This window comes from Pseudopipra pipra, chromosome 2 (assembly GCF_036250125.1).
Source record: "Pseudopipra pipra isolate bDixPip1 chromosome 2, bDixPip1.hap1, whole genome shotgun sequence".
Taxonomy (NCBI): domain Eukaryota; kingdom Metazoa; phylum Chordata; class Aves; order Passeriformes; family Pipridae; genus Pseudopipra; species Pseudopipra pipra.
The window spans coordinates 95083542-95104401 of NC_087550.1; the positions used below are offsets into that span (position 1 = coordinate 95083542).

At 37.4% G+C, this 20860-nt stretch overlaps 1 protein-coding gene and 1 long non-coding RNA gene across 6 annotated transcripts in view; one reads left to right on the plus strand and one right to left on the minus strand.

Moving 5' to 3' along the window:
• MYO16 (myosin XVI) overlaps window positions 1–20860 on the minus strand; it is a 375232-nt gene that overhangs the window by 14883 nt on the left and 339489 nt on the right. For all 5 annotated transcript variants that reach the window (XM_064646535.1, XM_064646539.1, XM_064646537.1 and 2 more), the window contains 2 exons: window positions 18792–18950; window positions 15339–15430 (listed from right to left, as the gene is read on the minus strand). In XM_064646535.1, the coding sequence (XP_064502605.1) occupies window positions 15339–15430; window positions 18792–18950 (251 nt within the window). The remainder of the gene's footprint in view (window positions 1–15338; window positions 15431–18791; window positions 18951–20860) is intronic.
• LOC135410145 (uncharacterized) lies at window positions 17414–18912 on the plus strand. The gene is made up of 3 exons (XR_010428536.1): window positions 17414–17480; window positions 17626–17752; window positions 18819–18912. It is a non-coding gene; the product is annotated as an uncharacterized LOC135410145 (long non-coding RNA).

A 20860-nucleotide genomic window follows, 5' to 3' on the forward strand; every position in this document is an offset into this window, starting at 1 on the left:
TACTTTTGATGATGGAAAGTTGCTATCATTTGAACTACAGCTGAAAGAAAACAGATTAAATAAGCCTGATAATAATTTGAAGCAACCTTGTCCTAAAAAAGGGTTTAAAACTTCGTGCTTAACTTGCTGTCCCCACTTCCCATTTATCATTCTTTATACTGAAAATAAAGAAAAGTAGTGATTTAGAATTCCTTATTGCAATCTCATGTCTGAAAGTCACAGAACTGAAGTTGTATGAAGCAGGTGCCAAAAATAAACAAATGGAAAAAAATTCCCTATGTCAGTAAAGGGTACACAAGCACAATTCTCTGAAACTCACAGACTGCCTATGATGATGAGTAGTCTGTATTTCTAACAAACTGATCTTAAAACTGCTGTCAGGTAATACTTTCATACTCACAAAATACTTTCAACAAAGCAAATAGCAGCTGCAGGAGTAGCAAGGTTTTTCCCCTAAATGTAAATACCCAAATACCTATAACCACAAAACTATAACCTGTGTTAACTTCTGTTGCAGCTTAGAATCAGTACAGCTACTTGTGACAGATTCGTATTATCCTTAGAAACAGGGGCCAGTCCTTATCTTCCTCTAGAGAATACGCTAACAACTTCAAATGCAGTTTCAGCTCGCCTGAATCTAATTATAAATTCATCCTGAACTAGCCAAACAGTTCTGTACTAGATTCCTAATCCATCTAGAAGGAGTTGTTCCCTCACATTTAACTTCTCTGTTCCAATGATTATTTACTTTGTTCAAGCCAGTTTGAATCCTTCATGGCAGCACAAGTCCCGGAAGTGAAAGTCCATCGCACCATCCTTTAAGACCTACTTAACCCCTATGCAGTATAGCAGTGCCCAGAACAGGTACTGAGATCTATTCATTTGGGAGTATTCTGTAGCAGAAGGGGCTTACCTAGGGAATATGAACCAAGCCCACCATAACATCTAATGACCCACAGCCCTTACTCTGCTATCTTCTTCCTTAAGAACCCCACAGGGGCACCTATAAGAGGCATCTATAGCATGACTAAAATGACAGTACTTCACCTCACACAATGGAGATGTTCCTGTCAATCTTGCCCTTATACTTCTTGTAATGAGAGATGGATGCATGTTAGTTACCATGATAAAGGAAATTATGTGCTGTGCCCTTAAATGCTCATGAAACACCGCAATTGTGATTGGTTCCAGTTGCAGGGAGAGCTGAATCGACATGAAGGGCATTTTTGTCACTGATGGGCAATGAGGTTCCTGGGGTAGAAGGAAGACTGCTACTGACTGTGGCTCCAGCTATTCCTTCATGGTACAGAGATACAGAGGCTTACACAGGCTTTACACTGTTGCTTCAAATGTGTCCTGTGCAAGTCAGACCATTCACACACACATGCTATTAAAGAAGGAAGGAGCCCTTACATGGAGATGCCTGAATATCCATGGTCAATTTGCTTAATTTCTGCTTGAGTGATACTTCAAAAAGAAATGCATTAACCAATAATATCTCTCAATAACAGGTATAATTTCAAGTACAGTTTTAAATTCTGCATTTTTGAGAAAAAAAATAAGAAAAATTGAAAGTGTTTGAAAGGGTTCATTAAAGTATATCTCAATTGCATATCTATGTGAAATTAAAAACTTCTTGGCTTTTATATTTACATAAGAGGCAACAGAGCATCTCAGCAACTCAAAGGAAAATTAAATGTTCCACAGATATTGCTAGAGGTATATCACAGACTTCTTGTGTACCAAAACACACTACTTTTTTTTTTTCTTCCAGTGGGCTATAAAAGAAGGCAAATTAAAAGTTTGCACTTGTAAACAATTTATCAAGAAAGATAGGTCAGGGGGCTTTATCCTTTGGAACAGCTATATAGTTTATAAGGCACCATGGCTTACTCTGGCCAACACATAGATTAGAATTCAGTCTTCCCAATTTAGACACCTTATTTGTTTCTACATTTTAGGCATTTCATGAACCTGCACTAGGCATGCTTCTCTGAGAGGTGCTCTAATGTATAAAAGACAAGCTTTGTTAGACCGTCACGGCAAAAGTTTCATATGAGTTTCAGAGACAAGTAAGTAATCAAAGACATGCCTGACCACTGGAAGATAAGCACACTTATTACAAAAACAGATATTTTGAAACTTTGTTATTGGATGTGCTCAGGTGACAAAAGTTTGATAGCATGACTTTAATGAAGTACAGAAGAATTTTTAGTTTGAGAGATGGATAACATATTTGAAAACAGACAGTGCCACTGCTATTCTAAAGAACATAAAGGCACACAGGTGCAGGGTGAAAAGCAAGTACATTTTGCCTGGGCAAGGCAATTGACAAATGCATCCTATTTATAGCTTATAGGCACTGAAGAAGCTTTATTATACTGACCGAGCTTACGCAAGCTGTAAATTAATGTTGGGTCAGCAGTTTTGCTATAGAGCTCATTTTACATTGTATAGTGGACAAATGTTGGTCCCGTTCACAAGTATATGCACATCCTTTATTGCCTTTTTTTGAAACAGGGATGGAAAAGTATCTCAAACCTTTATTCATTATGAAACTAATGCGGTAAGTAAGCTGGAAAACTAGCTTCAACCTGGATGAAGGACATAAGATGAAACTGCAGTTGAAATGAAATGGGGAAAATGCACAAGAAGTGGCACAGCTCTAAATGAACCAATTAATTTAATTAGATCTATTTGAATCACATTATATCTTTCTCTTTTCCATTTATGATTAGACCTGTGACAAGCTATAGATCTATTATAAATATTCATTATAGAAAAGGTTTGCTGAATAATTTTACATGAAGCACAACATAAAACAGCAAGCTGTGTTCTTCATTATTATTCTATATCCTGAACAGGTATTTTGTGAAGGGTGAATGAGGTGTGTAGAAATTAATTACTTTAAGAAAACTGTTTTTTTAAATGAACACTAAACAAACAACTTCAACCAACTGTACCAGCAATACCAACTGTAGACCAGAATTTTCCTACTCAAAGTCACTGGTCAGTCAGACACGGTCAACACCGCATTTGGGCTAGATCCACAGAAACATACAGCACTTGAATACTTGGCATTTAACAGTCCTGCCATTCGGTGGAAATACCATCCCCGTGTTTGGTATTCAATGTTCTTACTGAGCAAACAGGAAAAGCTGAAGTGTCAAAGACAGTCACACACAAAAGAAGAGCATGTGGTGTTACCACAGCTATTCATTGGAAACTGCAATGGCTTGAGGCAGTTTAACAAGATCCATATTTTCCATTGCAAAATGGCAAGATGAACCAAATAGATTTGCAATGAGCAGCCCAGGAAGAAGACTTCAGGATTCCTTACTCCCACCTCACAGCACAAATTCTCAGGCTGCAGAAGCAAGTGGTCTCCTCTTAGCATTAGGGATTTTAGCTGGTGACAGAACATCAATGACTCAGTTCCATCAGGAAATGCAAGGAAGGGCTTTCATTATCTTCTACAGGTTAGAATATATTGAGAAATTAGAAGATGTGGATTTGACTTTTTTATCATGGGGTCTAGCTGAGATGAAGATAATTTTTCTCACTGCGTTGGTAGCTAGAAAGGAGCTGATAACACACCAGTGGTTTGGCTACTGCTGAGCAGCATTGGCACACATCAGCACTGTCTCTCCAACATTCCCACCTCACCAGTAGGCTGGGGGCGTGCAAGATCTTGGGAGAGGACACAACTGAGACAGCTAACCCAAACTGACTGAAGGGATATTCCATATCATATGATGTCTGCACACATAAGAGGAAGGAGGTGGAAGGGGGGACATTCATTATTTACAATGTTTGCCTTTCGGAGCAACCTCTATGTTTGCTGAAGCCCTGCTTTCTAGGAAGTGGCTGGACATTGCTTGCTGGTCAGAAGTAGAGAGCAAAATATTTCTTTTTTTTTTCCCCTCTTTGCTTGTGAGTACACAACCTTCACTTGTGCTTTAATAAATTGCCACCCATGAATTAATTATCCATCTTATTTTCTCCCCCTGTCCTGTTGAAGAGGGGAGTGATAGTGGCACAGAATCTAGTAGGAGGCCTGTCACCAGTAGTGTTCCCCAGGGTTCTATACTGGGCCCAATATTGTTTAACTTGTTCATCAGTGACTTGGATGAAGGGACAGATGCCTCCTCAGCAAGTTTGCTGATGATACAAAACTGGGAGGAGTGGCTGATACCTCAGAGGGTTGTGTGGCCCTTCAGAGGGACCTCAACAGGTTGGAGAGATAGGCAGAGAAGAACCTCCTGAAACTCAACATAGGCAAATGCAGGGTCTTGCACCTGAAGAGAAATAACCCTCTGCACCAGTACAGGTTGGGGGCTGATCTGCTGGAAGGTAGCTCTTTGGAGAAGAACCTGGGGGTCTGGGTGGACAACAAGCTGTCCATGAGCCAGCAGTGTGCCCTTGTGACTAAAAAGGCTAATGAAATCCTGGGGTGGATTAGGAAGAGCATTGCCAGCAGGTCAAAGGAGGTGATCTTGTCCAGCCCTCACCCTGGTGAGGCTGCATCTGGACTGCTGTGTCCAGTTCTGGGGTCCTCAGCAGAGAAACAGGGCTCCTGGAGGATGTCCAGCAGAGGGCAATGAGGATGTCTGGGGAGGCTGGAGCATCTTTCTTATGAGGAAAGATTGAGGGAGTTGGGCCCATTCAGCCTTGAGAAAAGATGACTGAGAGAGGACATCATTAATGTGTATAAACATCTAAAGGGGGGAGCTAAGAAGATTCTTCTCGGTGGTGTCAACCACTAGGACAAGAGGCAATGGTCAGTTGCACAGGAAGTTCCACCTGAATATGAGGAAGAACTTCTTTACTGTGCAGGTGACCATGCACCATTGTCAAGACAGGTTGTGGAGTCTCCCTCACTGGAGACCTTCAAGAACTGGACACAATCCAGTGCCATGTGCTCTAGGATGACTCTGCTTGAGCAGGGAGATTGAACCAGGTGCCCCACTGTGGTCCCTTCCAACCTTACCCATTCTGTGATTCTGTGATGGAGCAGCTTGGTGGGCACCTGGTGTCAATCCAGGGCCCACCCATCACACTTCTTTCAGTTAAGGAAGAGAGAGGCTAAATTCTCATGCTGAGAGGACACTGCAGCTACAAGAGGTGGACTCTGAGTGCAGGGCAGGAGGACTTCTGCTCCTCTGCTTTGTGCTGCCCATGTCCAATTACTATGTTAAAGTAAATCCTTCAGTGAGTCCCTCGTGGTTTTAGAGCAGAAAAAACATTGGAGACTGATCACTTCGTTGTATGCTGACAACCGTGAAAGTCTTAGAGCTTGATTTTGCCTACTGAGTTATACATATTTGAGTATTGCATAGTCATTAGAGAATGAGCCCTTGAATTGCTTTCTGGATTTAACCTTCTAACTTCTGCCTAGATTTCACTTTATGGCCTAAAGCAGACATACTGGATTTCAACTTTGTCTTCCACTCAAGATGAGTTGCTATAAGGTAAGTCAATAAAGTATTTTAATTACTGTCTATTTCATAGGTTAGTTAAAAAATTCAGAGAGTTTTTCATTATAGAAAGTTGAAGGTTTCACATTTTAAATAATTTGTGACAAAAAGTATGCCAGATAAAATTATTAACATGCCCATTTAAAATTAACTTTGAATCATTTAAAGATTTGACTCTAGAATCTCAGAAAATTCATTCTGCATTAAAAGATCAAATGCTATAACTTTACAGAGGATATTTTGTAAAGTTCAGAAGTAACAAAGAACTTATATTGTCTGTGTGTCAATTGCAACAGTCTTAATCATCAAGCTGTGACTATAGGGCTCATTAAGCAGTTTGCCAGCAGAGATTTATTAATTTGCATTGGTCGATTCTTTTAAAATCACAACACAGTTTAAAGACATACATAGCATGTAAATCTGTGCTCCTGAGACACTTGCATTGTGCAGTGAGTTTGTATTTTCCCTTTGCAGAAATAATGCCAGTTATTTTCTTCAATAGGTTTGTCAATGTTGGTGCTTTAAAGTAACTGACAGTAGATGCTCACAATTAATTACTACATCATTAATGTTTCTCTTCCATTAGTTAGTAAAGTTGAGGTCACATCACAGAATCCATGGGGAGGCTGTGTCCAGAAGAACAATGATTTTACCTTTCCAAAATTTGATCAGGATCTGAAGTGAATGATGCAATAAATGTAAAATCTTGAAGACAAATTATGAAGACATATTATTTTAGAAACGAAACTGCCTTGACAAAACCCATGTTTATAATCTCTTTCAGTTTGTAGGCTGCCTAAAATTAAAACCAAATGGATTTCAGCCAATAGATGACCTACAGTTATCTTTATTACAGCCCTCAAAAGCAGGTCACAAACCCCAGTGGGTCTCCAGTGGGATGACTAGTTTTAAAGACAATAGCGGTAAGGATGTTCTCACCTCTCATTTCAAAATTAAAGACACAATTTCATTCGGTAATTCTGGAAATAATTCTTATTGCATGTGATTATTAGCAAGAGCAACACATTTTGATTCAATCTGCATGCAACTCCCTCACAAAATTTCTAATTCATTTAATGGCTTATTTATCTATTTATTTATTTATTTTAATCTGATAAGCCCCTACACTGACTGTTTCCAAACATCATGCATGTCACATCTTTTTTTGCAAACTATAGGACAGGCACATTGCAACCTCTCAAAAATTCTAACACTTCAGGTTCCAACAGATGTGTTTCATTTTTTTCTATGTAACAAAAAAAGCCAAAATCAGGAAAAGGTTGCTTTTCTACCAGTTCTTGAACAAGGAAAAAAAGGCAAAAAAACCCTGTTAGCGCATATTTACCAACAAAATATTAATTTCAATATATAAGGGGAAAGCACACAGTGAGGCAAGGGTGTGTTAAGAAGCCTAGGCAAGCACTCAACATAAATCAAATCAATATGTAAATTTGTGTTTGATTGGGAAACCTGTGCTGGTCGTGTAAGACTCCATCAGGGAGTAGAGAGTAGCTATGATAAATGAATTTATGTGCTTCAAGATTCCAATAAAAAATCTTCAAATACAAACATACCACTGGGATCCGAACTGATTCATGTGATTGTCTTGTGAGTGTTGGGACAGGTACTTTTTTTGCAATAGAAGACCAGTGGGTGTAATAACTTGATATGTGATATGAAACAATATTTTAGTTAACTGTTCTTTTAAACTGCTAATGATTTTTCTTTGTGTTGGAGCAACTTCATTATCTTCAAAAATAAAATTCTACAAATGGATGGCAAATGGGTTTATTGGAAATGAGAAAATGGCAAAGAAAACAAGTACTCTCTCTGGTGCAAATCTGGAATTGCTCTGGAGGAGGTATGCTAGCATAAATAGAATTAAACATGAGATCCATAACTGAAAATATACTGCATTTGCTCTGTTATAAACAAGAAAATATTTTTTCTCTTTCAGTTAAAATTTCTTATTCCATCAAAAGCATCAAAAGAATAAACTTCCTTTAACAGCTATTATATAGATGACAGATCATAGGAAATTAAAACTGTTGATTGAGAGTAATCTTAAGAGCAACTTTATATTTAAAATAAAACTAAAAAGGGATGATTCAGGAAGAAATACTTTCCCTTTTGACAAGCAATTTACAGCTATCTGTTGGGGGTTTTGCTTGTTTTGTGTTGGAGTTTGTTTTGGGGAGGGGTTCATTTGTTTGTTTTGTTCTGGTTGATTTTTTTTTGGTTTTGTTTGTTTTGGGATTTTTTCAGTTTTTTTTGGTGTGTGTTCTTATTTTTTTCAATGAAGTTTCAATTTTCTTCCAAACATCAGTTTTGGAGTATTGCTGTAACCAGGAGATTCTGGTGTAGGAGGCCATGCAGGCACAAATATCTTTGATTGCCCAGTCCAGCCCTCTGCTATCACATGGCATTTTGAAAACTCTCAAGCTTCATCCTAAAAAACTAATTCCACTGTTTGCCTCGATTTTGCTTTCTGACAGGACTTCCCAAAAAAATTCACTACAGAAAAATGCACTAAGGATTACTACAAAATGAACTCTGCCTCTGGAAGCCTGTCCTCACAGACCACTGGTAACTGAGAGATCCCACTTCCAAAAAAGATACCTCATCTCACATCTCTATGTCTGCCCTATGTAGCAGTGCTTTCTTGTTTTTATCAGAAAGAGACTCCTTGGCTACACACACATTTAGTGTGCTTCAGGTAAAAGATTTTACATTTTTCATCTGACTGCAAATTGATTTCTGGTGGAAGTTGTCTGATTTTCTGTCATACTCTTGTGATTCACCCTTTTTTTTTGTGGTGGTCGGAAGTGGCTGTTTGGTTTGGGGTGGGTTTTTTAATCACTATTTTTTGCAGTAATACATTTTAGTTGCAAAGGTAGGACTTGCTCTCCTGTACTTTTGTACCTTTCTCTTGGTGAAGCAGTAACACGCCTGGGACCACAATATTATCAATGAATTAGGCTAATAATCTTCCATACAGATTGGAAGTATCTCAGCAATCAAACAAAGATATTGTATCTTTGCAAAATAAAATCAGCACACAAATCCTGAGTACAACTGTAACGTGTAATCTGGCAGAAAATATTAGCACATGGTAGGCAATACTCAATAATATATAACAGTACACATCACGCACTCTGATTACCTGAGATAGGAATAGAGTTGGACAAGTCTATACATTCAAAACAGGGGGGCATTTTACTTGCTATTTGGATCTTATGGGTTTTAATTTATTTTTTGGGAGAGGCAAGTTTCCTTCAAATCTAGCTTTCTGATATCAACTGCAAAGTGACGCATTCCCAGATGACTAAAACATCAACAAATATTGAAATACATAATTTTCTTTCTATAAGATAATATTTATCTCCAGATAAACTGATTATACAATGCTCTTCAAAACCTTTTGAGCATCCTCCTAATTTGCCTCTGATGCTTGAAAATGAGAATATGTTCAGGACAGCAACTGTGCCTTTCTCAAGATGAGTTCTGAAAACAAATCATTTATCATAGAGGTCTTCAGAACAGCTGACCTCACAATGCTGATACCACTTGGCACGTAATCTAACAAAATATATCTGACAAATGAAGCCATATTGCTACTTAATTGATCACTGCTGCTTTATGGTATTAATGGAGACATTTTATTTGACCAGATAGACTAGGTTGGCCATAATGCTTTCAAAGCAAGTACAAAAACAATCATCAGCTCATGTTTGCTATTGCTGGTTATCATCCTTTCTTGTATAAAACCCCTACAGTTATGGTCACACAACACTACAGGAAAATGTCACAATTTATGGTCTGTTAGTGGTCTCTGATCTGCATGCATGCAGCAGTGTGTGACAGCAAGAGAATGAAGGGCAGAGAAATTAATTTATTCTCTCTCACACTGGGCACTCTCCACAGGTGTTGTCAGTGGTGGAATGGTGGACCACACTCCCCTTGAACTCAAATCTGAAGCAGCCTTTTAAGGTGACCCATTGGCCATTGTGGCAGCCCAAGAGGAATAACTACACCCTTTAGCCAAACACCTGAGCTTAGGGAGGGCACAGGGATACTCAGGAGGTTCTGTTCCCTTCTCTTCAACAATCTCATCTAGCAGGGGCAAATGCAATGAGGACAAAGCACTGGAGACAGAAAAGGGGCCTCAAATGCACAGGGAGCTGGCTGTGACAACCACTGGTTCAAAGAGGAGAATCTGTGCTTTCACCTGTGGAGGTTACAGTGGTCAGATTCAGGACATACTTGCTTAGGAGAGGGGCACTGGCCCCCTGAAAGCCCTTTATATAGAAACACGGGATATTGTACTTACTGATGAATTTACACTGTGCATTACTTCATACCATTTAATCTGCAAAGCACATGTTTTTGACTGTAAGTCCTCTAAAAATAAAGACGTAATAAGACCTGATTTTTGTATGTGACATTACAAAGAGAATTCTTTGGCATTACTGTCAAAACAATAAACAAAATACAATTCAGGAGGATATACTGACTCAGATCAATGATAACTATATTCTATGTCCTCTCTTGAATGTTGTTGACTATTCATTTTTTTAAACTTTTGAACAGTCAACAAAAGAAATGATTGGCAACAAATACTAAATCATGTAGGAACAAAGAAGGCCCTTGAAACTATAATGAATATGCAGCTCTTTCTGAGGGAAGAGACTGCTGAAAGCAATGAGATTTCACGAAATAAGAGCTATGGCTTAAGCCATAATGAAACAATAAATACATACTTCACGAATATGAAAAGACTTTTCCAATTTGACATTGTCAGATGTTGGCTCCTATATTACTGCAATCTGCCAACCTGCACCATGGGTTTTAAACAAAATAGAAGAGATAAACTGCAGATTTTTTAATATAACCATATGTGAAAAAATAACCATCACTTTTTATCTCACCTCTTTGAACACATGACAGATAAAACATGCTTCAGAAGTGGGTAACCAAAATCTTACACCAGGGTGGGTTGTATGTCTAATATTACTTAACCTACTAGGGTGGCAAGCTGCTTGTTTATTTGTGTCTTGTTCTGGGAGCATTTCCATGGGACGCTGAATGCATGTGACATCATCTGATTACAAATAAACCAATGTTCAGCCATTCAAAGCCAAATCAGAAAAGAGACTTTGCATCTTTCCACAGGAAATTTTCTACCTTTCTTCTAGAATAGTTGAATCTTCAAGAGACTATGGTTACGATTCAATTTGCATAGAATGCAACTCTATAGATGTAGGCAATTATTTACAGTTATTTGTATTTTATGGAATATAAAAGATCATATTGATATGTGTATGAAGATGAATATCATATCTGTAACATCACATAGACCTACTTTTTTTCTTCTTAGTCACTCCCTCTTTTTAGTCCATCACCCTGTGCTCTTTCCCTCCTGTTTTTTCTTATCTTCCTTTTAGCTGTTTTTTTCACTTCTCTGAGTCTGTTCCTTCTTTCTGGCTCTTCCTTCTTTCCTCTTTCTAAATACTTTATTCCGTTTTCTTATTTGTCTTCTCTCTCTGTAATTTTATCCTTCTTCCAACCTTACTTATCTGAATCATCCTTTATCTAGTGCCTGGTTTACTCCCCACTCCCGCCCCACACACATGCTTATTATCACTCTAGTCTTTAATCTGCCCCTCACTTCCCATCTGTTCATTATCTCCAGGTTGTCCATCTCATCCTGTTACAGGCAGACCATGTTGCTTCTTGCTGCCCACATAAGAAAAAAAGTATCTTTCAGCTGGCCTGTTTCTCTTTATTCCACTATATCTTTCTTACACCACTTCCCACTTCGTAGAGAATGCTAATAACAACTTTAAAATATTTTTACCAACAGCAAAAGCAAAAAAAAAAAAAAAAATACAGTCCCGGGTCTGTGAAAAAGATGACAGGGCTGCTTAGCTTTTGTGTGAGGTGCCAAATATATAAGCTTACTTTTATTGACTCTATTTCATCTTGCTGCTGTTGCTGACGCTCCAAAGAATTTATATATTTCAATGGTTTTTATGCTCTACCTTTTAAACATAGACACTCATAGCAGCTATTGAGAAGAGAGGAAGCACTAAATACAGTCTGGAGTAGAGAGCCCACTGGACTGGCTAAGGAACTGAGAAATGTGTAAAAGAAAAAGACCACAGAAGTAATATTTTATAAAGCTTTTTTATTTTAGAGGAGGTTTTGGGTTTTAGACCCTGCTAAGCAATTTCAATGTTTGTGGTGCTTCCACTGTGCTTTAGGATAACTTCCTGGAGTGTGACTGAATAGAAAAGACTCTTAGTCATAACAAAATTTCCTAAGCAAGATTATGGCACAAATGACCAGAAGAAACATGTCTTTCCTTTTGGAGAGTTTTTTTTGCCTCTGGAAGGAAATTACGGTATGAAAATTTGAGACTACAGATTCAGGTTTATTTGGAAGTCCTGCGGTTCAATTTTTTTATCTTAATTGAGGCTGAAGATGATGCTATGGAGTTATATCAGATGTTAGGTTTTTATATTTTTATGTGGTATTATTTGAAACCTTAGTTATAAACGCTTGGAAATCTACAACTGTACAGTCAGAAAACAATATGAAGGAAAAGGTATTAGTTTAATGCCCCCATAGTTTGTTGTTCTTTTGACATGCAAGACATATTTCTTTTGATGTATCTTCTTTCATTTCTGATGAGACAAAAATTAAGCTTTAATTTCAATACTTCTCTGCTTTTCTAACAGAAGAAAGAAGAATTTTATTCCATAACTTTCCAATGAGTATTTTAACAACATTTTTTTTCTAATTTTTATCCCTTTTCATTTGGTAAAAATTGCTCTTTAAGTAACCACTGCCCCAGAAAATTAACATTTATGGCCAACGGTGATTTTTTTTTCTTTTTATTTCAGCAGACTTCACTTTAGTGATGATCAGTTCAGATTCTGAGTTCACATCTGCAGGATATTTTGAAATTACTTTCAAAATCACTTTCAAAAGTGTTTGTTAAAAGATTGATCCTTCTGCTCCATTTGACAGATATCGAGCTGAAGAATTTATCTCTGAAGTGTGTAGGTTTGCAGTGTGCAGGACATATGAGGCAGTGATGCAAGTAATTAGCACCTGATGTGACAACATGATGGTACTGTAAGCCACAATGTCTAAACTTTAGTTGAATGTATATGAGCCTTGAGATCCTGTGACAAAAATGAAAATATTTCCTGTCACTTCAGCAAAGAACTAGCAGGGAGATATTAAAAAAACCCCATAAGTACTGAAGCCCCTGAAAGCTAATGGACCAGTTTCCTTTAGCTAAAGTGACAGTGTCTGCCAAGAAATCCAAGGACCCAGTCTAAGTTTGTCTCTTTGGAGCAATTAGTCAATCAGTACCTTTACAGATCTGGGAAATAATATGTCCTATTTCATACATCTGTGCAAGAATTACTTAAAGTGATAAGGTTACTGCACTGAAGCCTGGCAAAGACTTACAATAGGCTTGTATGCTGGTAGAGTCACTAGCAGCAGGCTAAGAAATGTCAACTGTAATTAAACCCAATCATTTTCAAATATATGCCATGTTTTGGAAATGGTGAGGAAAGCTTTTCACAGTAAGAATTCTCAGCCCTGTGAGCACAGACTTTTTTAAGATTTTTTTTTCTTTTTATGGAAAGAAGATTTTTTTTTTCTTTTGGCAACACCATTTTGGAAGATGTTTATTCATTAAACCAATTGTATCAGAAATCACAGAACTGCAGATTTCTTCTCTAAACTTGTCACAGTTCTTTCTGAGATTGCATTTAAGGATTGTCTCTGCGTGTAATTCTGAGTGCATTGCATGGAATCTATTTTAAAAATCTGTGAAATATTTTGGCAAAACAACTATTTACTGAAAAGTGGCATTTCAAAATACTAAAATGAAATTGTATTCAGGTTTTGGCAAGTACTTTTTGAAAAATAAAAAATACAAGTTTGTAAATGGTTAACAACTTGCTTCTAAAATAAAACATTTAAATTACTAAAGATTCTAAAAATTCTTAAGTTACTAATTAGTACTTATTACGAACTTCACAGTTTCTATCTGCAGAGATAAGAAGAAAATAATGGCTCCCCTATACCTAGTTCATCTAACTCTCCTTGTACTGCACTGATTTAGTAATTTAAACATGATCCTTCTCGATCCCAGGCCAGCTGATTAGCAACAGAGTTGTAAGATGCTTCAGGACAAAAGCATCTCACTGTATGAGGTTTAAAACTGCAGCAGTGTCAGCCCTTTCATTTGCTAGAAAGGGTTCTTTGGCCACTCTCATACCTAATAAGTATTTGGTTGATCATTAAAAATGTAATAGAGCCAACTGAATACACTGTCTCTAGTCATCTTCATAATCCCATATCCTCATCCAGTATACTGATCTGGAGACAGCAGACCTGTAAGTATTTTTTCACAACACAGCCAAAATCCATTTTTGAGTGTCTGAGAGGTATGGTGATGGAAAAAAATTTGTTACTGTGTGCAAGCTGGATAAGTTTCTATGTATGCCAGGGCAACTCTGGCTGGCCTTACTTATGTGTCTGAAGAGATTAAGTGTAGTGCTGAGTGCTGTCTTGGCACAATCGTTCAACTCAGAATAGGCACTGTAGTTATGTGCTTTTGACAGCAGGGAAGAAAAACAAAAAGTGAAAACTTTTGTACTAGTTTGCTCACAAATTTACTGAGTTGAAAACTATTGTTTTTCAAAGTTAAATTAAGACCGAGTATAATTTTGAAGGTTGAATCTCACTCCTTCTGGAGTCAATGACCAAATATTTGTTAACTTGATTAGGGCCAGTATTTTGTTGTTAAGAAATGTCAGCTATCCCCTACAGAGAACAAGTAGCTTTTAAATGTGATAAAGCACTTTCCCTACCTTCTGGTAAAATAGTTTGGAAATTGTACAATTATTTAATGACAGGTTTCTGTTGTGAAAAGGCATCTCAGCTCCAATTTCTTTCCTCTTTGGACAATATTTAGCTTTACTGTAAACTTCTTACAGTCATCTCAAAAAAAAAAAAAAATTGCTTGGGACTACCTTTTTAGAAAAGTGGACAGAAGACATAATGACAACAGGAGAATACACTAATGTCATTTAAGTGAAATAATATAATACAATAATAAAATTTTTGAATGCCTTCATGCCTGAATTGGCTACTTTGAAAGTAAAGTGGTTCACATTATATATAAAATGCTGCAGAAAAGAATGAAGAGAATATATTATGACAAATTTTATTCCTTTTTGTTCACTTAATACCCATCAAACTTAATTCTATGTTGTAATTTTAAAATTGCATTAACTAAATAGAAATTTTAAGAGAACCAGTGCAAGCTTCAAACTACATTACTACTTACTGCTGTTTTAATTGATAGATATTTTGATCTTATTAATTATTGATATTTATATAAAAATTGTAAAGACTATTTTTAAAGTCTTCATTGCTTTTGTATACAAAAGGATGACATAATTATGCATTTATTCCTATGAGGTTCATTATTGTGCAACTATTTCTGGTATGAATGAATATCTTGAGACAGATAACATCTTTGTCCTCTCAGTGTGAAGAGACATATTTCCTGCCTAAAAACAGCATCCTCACAAACAGCAACAGTATGTTTCATAAACTTTGAACTCTACTATGAGAACCGTTCAGGATGATCACTCTTCCGGCAAAAAACAGTTAACAGTAAATTGATTATTGTCCTTAGCTCAATACAAACCTGTAAAAGAAATCTGCATTTTTCAATGCCAACACCCAAATTTCAATCAAGATAGCTTTCAACATGCAGCTACTATGATTCTTTTAACTGGTTCTAGAAGCCATCAATTAAATATTTACCTGACTAGTGTGGCTCTCCCTGTGTCTGTGAATTGATGAGCCTGCTGTAGTGCTGGCAGACAGTCTTGAATATTCATTTTCCTCTGGTAAACCTAAAACAGAAGAATACTCATTTATAACCTGAGATTTCTGCATTGGCTGATTTCAGTATAAGATTCAGAAGACCTTGAGATGTTTTACTAAGGAAAGAACGAAAAAGAAGTTACACATTTGCCTGGATATTTACTATTTCCATGCTTACTGAAACTGGAACAATTATTGTTTACTAAGTATGAATAGCATCGTAGCATGCTGGTTTACAAGAAGGAGCAAGGAAGAGTCTACAAATAACACATTACCTATACACTGGCCAGGGATTCCTTCTGCAATATGGAAATCCCTGGCTCCTCTTTCCCTGGCTCCTTTTCATTGCAGAAATAATGCAAAGGGAACAAAAACCAAGCCTGTGGTCTGCTCTCAAATAATATCTCTATGTCACACAGGAAGTCAATATTAGGTCCAGGACTTAAAACTTCATCTCCTCAGTACAGAACTTTTTTTTTGTAATTTTTGTACTTATTGTGCACTCTTGATGTGGGAATTAGCTGCCCAAAATTTAGCTGTGTAAGAACCAGTCATCCAGCGTAAAAGAGCCAGGTAGTCTCCCTCTGTAGTCAAGAGAAACAAACACCTCTGCACAGTGATCTTAGAGTGAGGGTCATTGCTGGCTGGGGTGGGAAGGTGTTATTCATTTAATTCAAATAAAAGGTAGAATGTAAAATATTTGCACAATTTTAGAGCACTAGAAATGAATAAAAATACTTTCCTAGGCCAGGCCGCATGTTATGAAAAAGTTATTGCTTTTACACTATATTAATACATTTTAGGATATACCATCCATGACAACCTTGAGCTAAGAATCAAGTTATCAATGACTTTATGTTTATTTCTATAAAAAGCAGTTTGATAAGAGGTCTTATCAAATAAGTAAAGTTTCCATGTACAGCAACAGCACATTGTCACAGACATGGCAAGCAAAGGCTTGGTAGAGTTTGGAAAGATAAATGAAGTAGTTGATTACATTCCAAGAGCTTTCCTTTATGTACACCTAAGTAAATATTAGGATACCACAGCTGTGCATTGAATAAGACCTTGCTTAATTCAGCCCAAGGTTGAAATCATCAGTTTAGCAGGGCCAGGGGCAGAATTACAAGAACCTAAGTTAATCAGGGGTTCAGTCTGAGCACAAACTACAACATTCGGATTCAGCTTTCCTGCAACTATTCTCAGATTACCAAAAGTAAGCCTAATTTGGCATTTTTTTGGCAAAATCATGCTTGCTATACATTATTGCTGCAATTATATGTGGTGGTGAAAATGACAGTAAGGAATATGAGTCAATCAATAACCTCTAACTGTAGAAGTGAAAAGAAAGAAACACATGCCATTTTTCCACATAATCAAGAAAGCAGCCTTTTCCTAGGCATTCAAACTAGAAACCCAATCCTTCACCCACTTGTTCCCTGTAATGCCTTTTCTATATAGCTTCACGGGAAGATCTCACACCAAATCTCTGATCTTCTTCCTGTACTTTCTGTTCCCCATTTCTTTCCTATTCTGAGATACTCCTCTTAGAATCCTACAGATAAATAAATTGCATCTCAAATATTGAGATCTAAATCACTGGACCTATAGACGTGGTTCTGTGGCTCCAGAGAACCTCCAGTTTCATAGGCTCTGCTACCATGCAATTGGAGACTGCACCTCCTGGCCTCCAACATCCATATTTGGAAAAAACAACACCACCACAGAGTCTCTGGGTCTTTGCAACCATGGTCATTCATCAATCCTCAAACCTTCATGTTTCTGCATTCACACACAGGCTGCATTTACTGATCAGCTCCACTTGATACACTGGCAGACATATATGTAGATGATATATGGTAGATATATGCCTGTGAAACAGGCATCACCAGGAAAAGGCGAGATGTAGGGTTCTGTTCTCAGTAGCATGTAGCCTGTGTCATGGTGACATGCCTCTTTGCTGTCAGGTTATGATGTCAGGTCTGCTATGATACCTCTCCCATTCCATGGCTTCTTGCCTGATGAGCTTAGATCTGGTAGCAAGTTTCAAGAGGCTGTGCAGCAGACTGCAGCCCACAGGTGACCTGTTCAGGCAGAATGGTTGCCTTCTTGACAGCTGGAATTAGACAGGACTAATCCCCTTACCTGAATAATGCTTGGGGGTTTTGGTGAAGCAGACAGGCTCTTACAGTCACTCTGATGCCAATCTGCATAAACTGTGTAGGAGTCCATTCACATGGATCTCCACACACAAGCAGTGGACTTCAGATGTAAATGAAGAGGAATAACCAGGGAGGCTTCCTTCAAGGGACAGTAAAGTGCCAAGAGCTGCATGAAGAGCACAGTGCAAAGTGCGTGTCTTATCTGTGTAATAACTACTCTAATTTTCACTTGGGTTACACAGAATAAGCACCTCTACAACACACTCCACTGGGTGTACAGAACTGTCAGATAGCTGGGTAATATCTCCCCTTTGCTAACCAAGAGTTAGGTCATCTCAGTCACTTACTATAGTTATCAAATTTAAAGTTTTAAATTAATGATTAAACATTTCTCTATATCCTATTAGGTGCTAGCTGAAAATGACAACAAATTTCAGTAACTTTTACCTGCAGTGTTTTGAGAGTCTCCCACAAAAGGATCTGTTGTTTTGGATGATGTAGGATCAAAACTTTCAGCATTACGACACCAAAGGTTATTACAGGCTTTCTAATTACTTTATGTGTTTGTACAAGAAATGTCAAATGCTCTTTCTTTCAGACTAAGAACTCTGATAAGCATGGAAGATTTGTGGTGGAAAAGTCATAGTTTGATAGTACAGAGCTGTAGAAAAGTGTTACTCCTAATACTAAAAGTAAACTAAAAAAGAAAAGCAATATGTTATAAAAAATGAAAAATTTTAATTTTTTATTAAAAGTCTGAACTCACAGGAGTGTTATTTCCTTAGGATTTATGCTTCTAAGACCTTGAAAGATTTCATTCTTTCTGTCACTACTCTTGCACCATTTTGTATTGCAATGATAAACAATTTATCATTCACTAGTAAGGCACCTATAACAAAGGGAGATCCTGATTTTCCATTTTCTATCCCATTTATATTGATTATAGGATCAGAATCTCAAATCTAAGTCCTCCATGCCTTAGGCTGCTTATGGACTTGGAGCTGAACTAATTACAAATTCCTCAACACAAGCTGTTTTACTTTCTTCACATTCAGCTTTTATTGGAGAGGGGCTTATCAGTTCACACATACCAAGTTAAGCCAGTTTCAGAAACATAGATATTTCACAACTCAGAAGATTCCAGCCTGAGTATATCTTAAAAAGCTCATTCAAGCAAACATTTCAGCAATTTTATGTTAGAAGAGCTTTGGGATTAAAAACTGCTTACCATTTGATACTGAATTTCCATTTTCAGCAGTCACCAAACTGGACAGTGGATTAGATGACTGGGTTCCATGGTTATTTGCATTTTTATCCTGCGTTTCTGATCCAGTATCTGATGTATTTGGATCTTCCCTGCTTCTCAAGTTCAGATTAGTTTCAGCACCTGATACAAACAGAGAAAATGCTTGTCAGCCTCCTGTTAACTAGTGGCTTTCACATGTAAGTAGAAAAAAATCAAATTAATTTAATTAAGCACTAAATTCACAAGTCCAGTGATGATTGTGGAAGGTTTAAGTCAGTGATTTTTGCAGGGTGGTTTTTCTGTTCTGTTTTGTTTTGTTATGTTTTTTGCTAGTGTTCCATTTGTAGCCTTTTAGAGCTTACGGAAGTGAATATCATTACAAAATTTCATTTATATTCTTTCTTTCCACACAAATATTAGTGGATAAAACTCAGCAAGTGTTTGTATTGTCTCTATTTTAGATTCTATTATATTATATTCACAGGAGCTTACATACAACTGTCACCACTGCAACACCTTTCACCATTGCATTAGGTGATATGAGCAACAGATATAACATGGGGTTATTTTTTCTTTTATCTCCTCCCACATGAAATAAAATGGCTTTTGAGATGAAACCATACGTAGCAATATTCCTTCCAGCACAGCCTCCCCATGGCCATTATTTACCCAGCCTCGGGGCTTCCCAGCCATCAGTTGTCATTTTCTATAAAGTTACAGGTTTTCATGTCAGAGCCTTTTAGTTAAATTTCTTCAAGACATCAGAGGAGGTCTGATCCTGTAGGAATTCCTAAGCTTTGTATGATGCACACGCATTTGTTCAAAGAAAAGGATAAACCAAAACCTTTTTCTTCTTCCCCCGCTGACTGATTGCACATCCACACAAAGCAGAACAGCTCACAGCAAAGTGCCTGGAGCTGGCTCTGAGGTTGCCTGGCTTTGTCAGCCCAGTGCACCACAAGAAACAGGGCTCTGCCACAGGCTATGCCTGAGTGGTGCTTGGTGCTGAACTCCCCACTGGAGTTCAGGGGCCTAAAACAGGTTCAGAGCCGGAAGGCAAGACTGTGAAGGGATGGAGAAAGTAAGAGGGACCCCTCACTGCAATACTCGTATCCCTGGCTATTTTTTTTTTTTTTTGTATGGAACATATATGCATATTCTTTCCTTGTGATAGTCAAGTTTGATTCATGGAAGACAAAGCTGAATTCAATGCTCTGTTTCAGTCTTCCAGACTCTTTCCATCCCCTCTGAGAGCTGGCCTTAGGTGTTGGGCTGATGTATTATGGCTGACCTGGGTGCAGAGGTCCTCCCGTAACACTCTAAAATGGAAGTTTCTCTTCTATGACAGCTCTCAAAGAGTTATTCCTTGATTTTAGTTGTGTTTATTTAAGCTTTGTCATAATGACGACAGGAACCAACAGAGGTCAAAAGACTACCTATTAAAACCAACATTACAGCATTCATTCATACTTCCAATAACATCCTCAGCTCTCCCAAAGATATGATATATTCTTATAAATCTTGAGCACATGAACATTTTTCAAGGGGAAGGAAAAACATTTTTTCACCAGGTAATGGATACTTTACCTGCAGATTTTTCCAAGCCAAAGTTGTGTGGTTAATTTTTCATTTTTATGGCTGAACTGAAAAAAAATCCACCTCATTTACAAAGTGCCAACATTTAAAAATTTAATTAATTAAATGAAAACTGCAAATTCATCCTGGTTAACTTTCACTTCTTTCAAAAGGGCTTTCTTATTTTGATTTAGATTTCAGTTATCTAACTCTAATCCTTCTTAAGATTTCCTTGTCTAACAAAAAAACTGTCTTAAAAAGTCAAAAAGCTAATTTTCAAGCTGTTAGAATAAACATTTCAATGTTTGGTTGTTTTCGGTGGATTTTTTTTTTCCCTCCCTTTCTTGCCCTCATTCCCTGATCATTATTTTTTGCTAGATCTGATTGGATTGTTTCAGTGGCACTGTTTCATAAAATGCATCTTTAGGCAAATGCGCTATGCATTTAAAAAATTAGGCCAGCTCTCCCCACAGTAA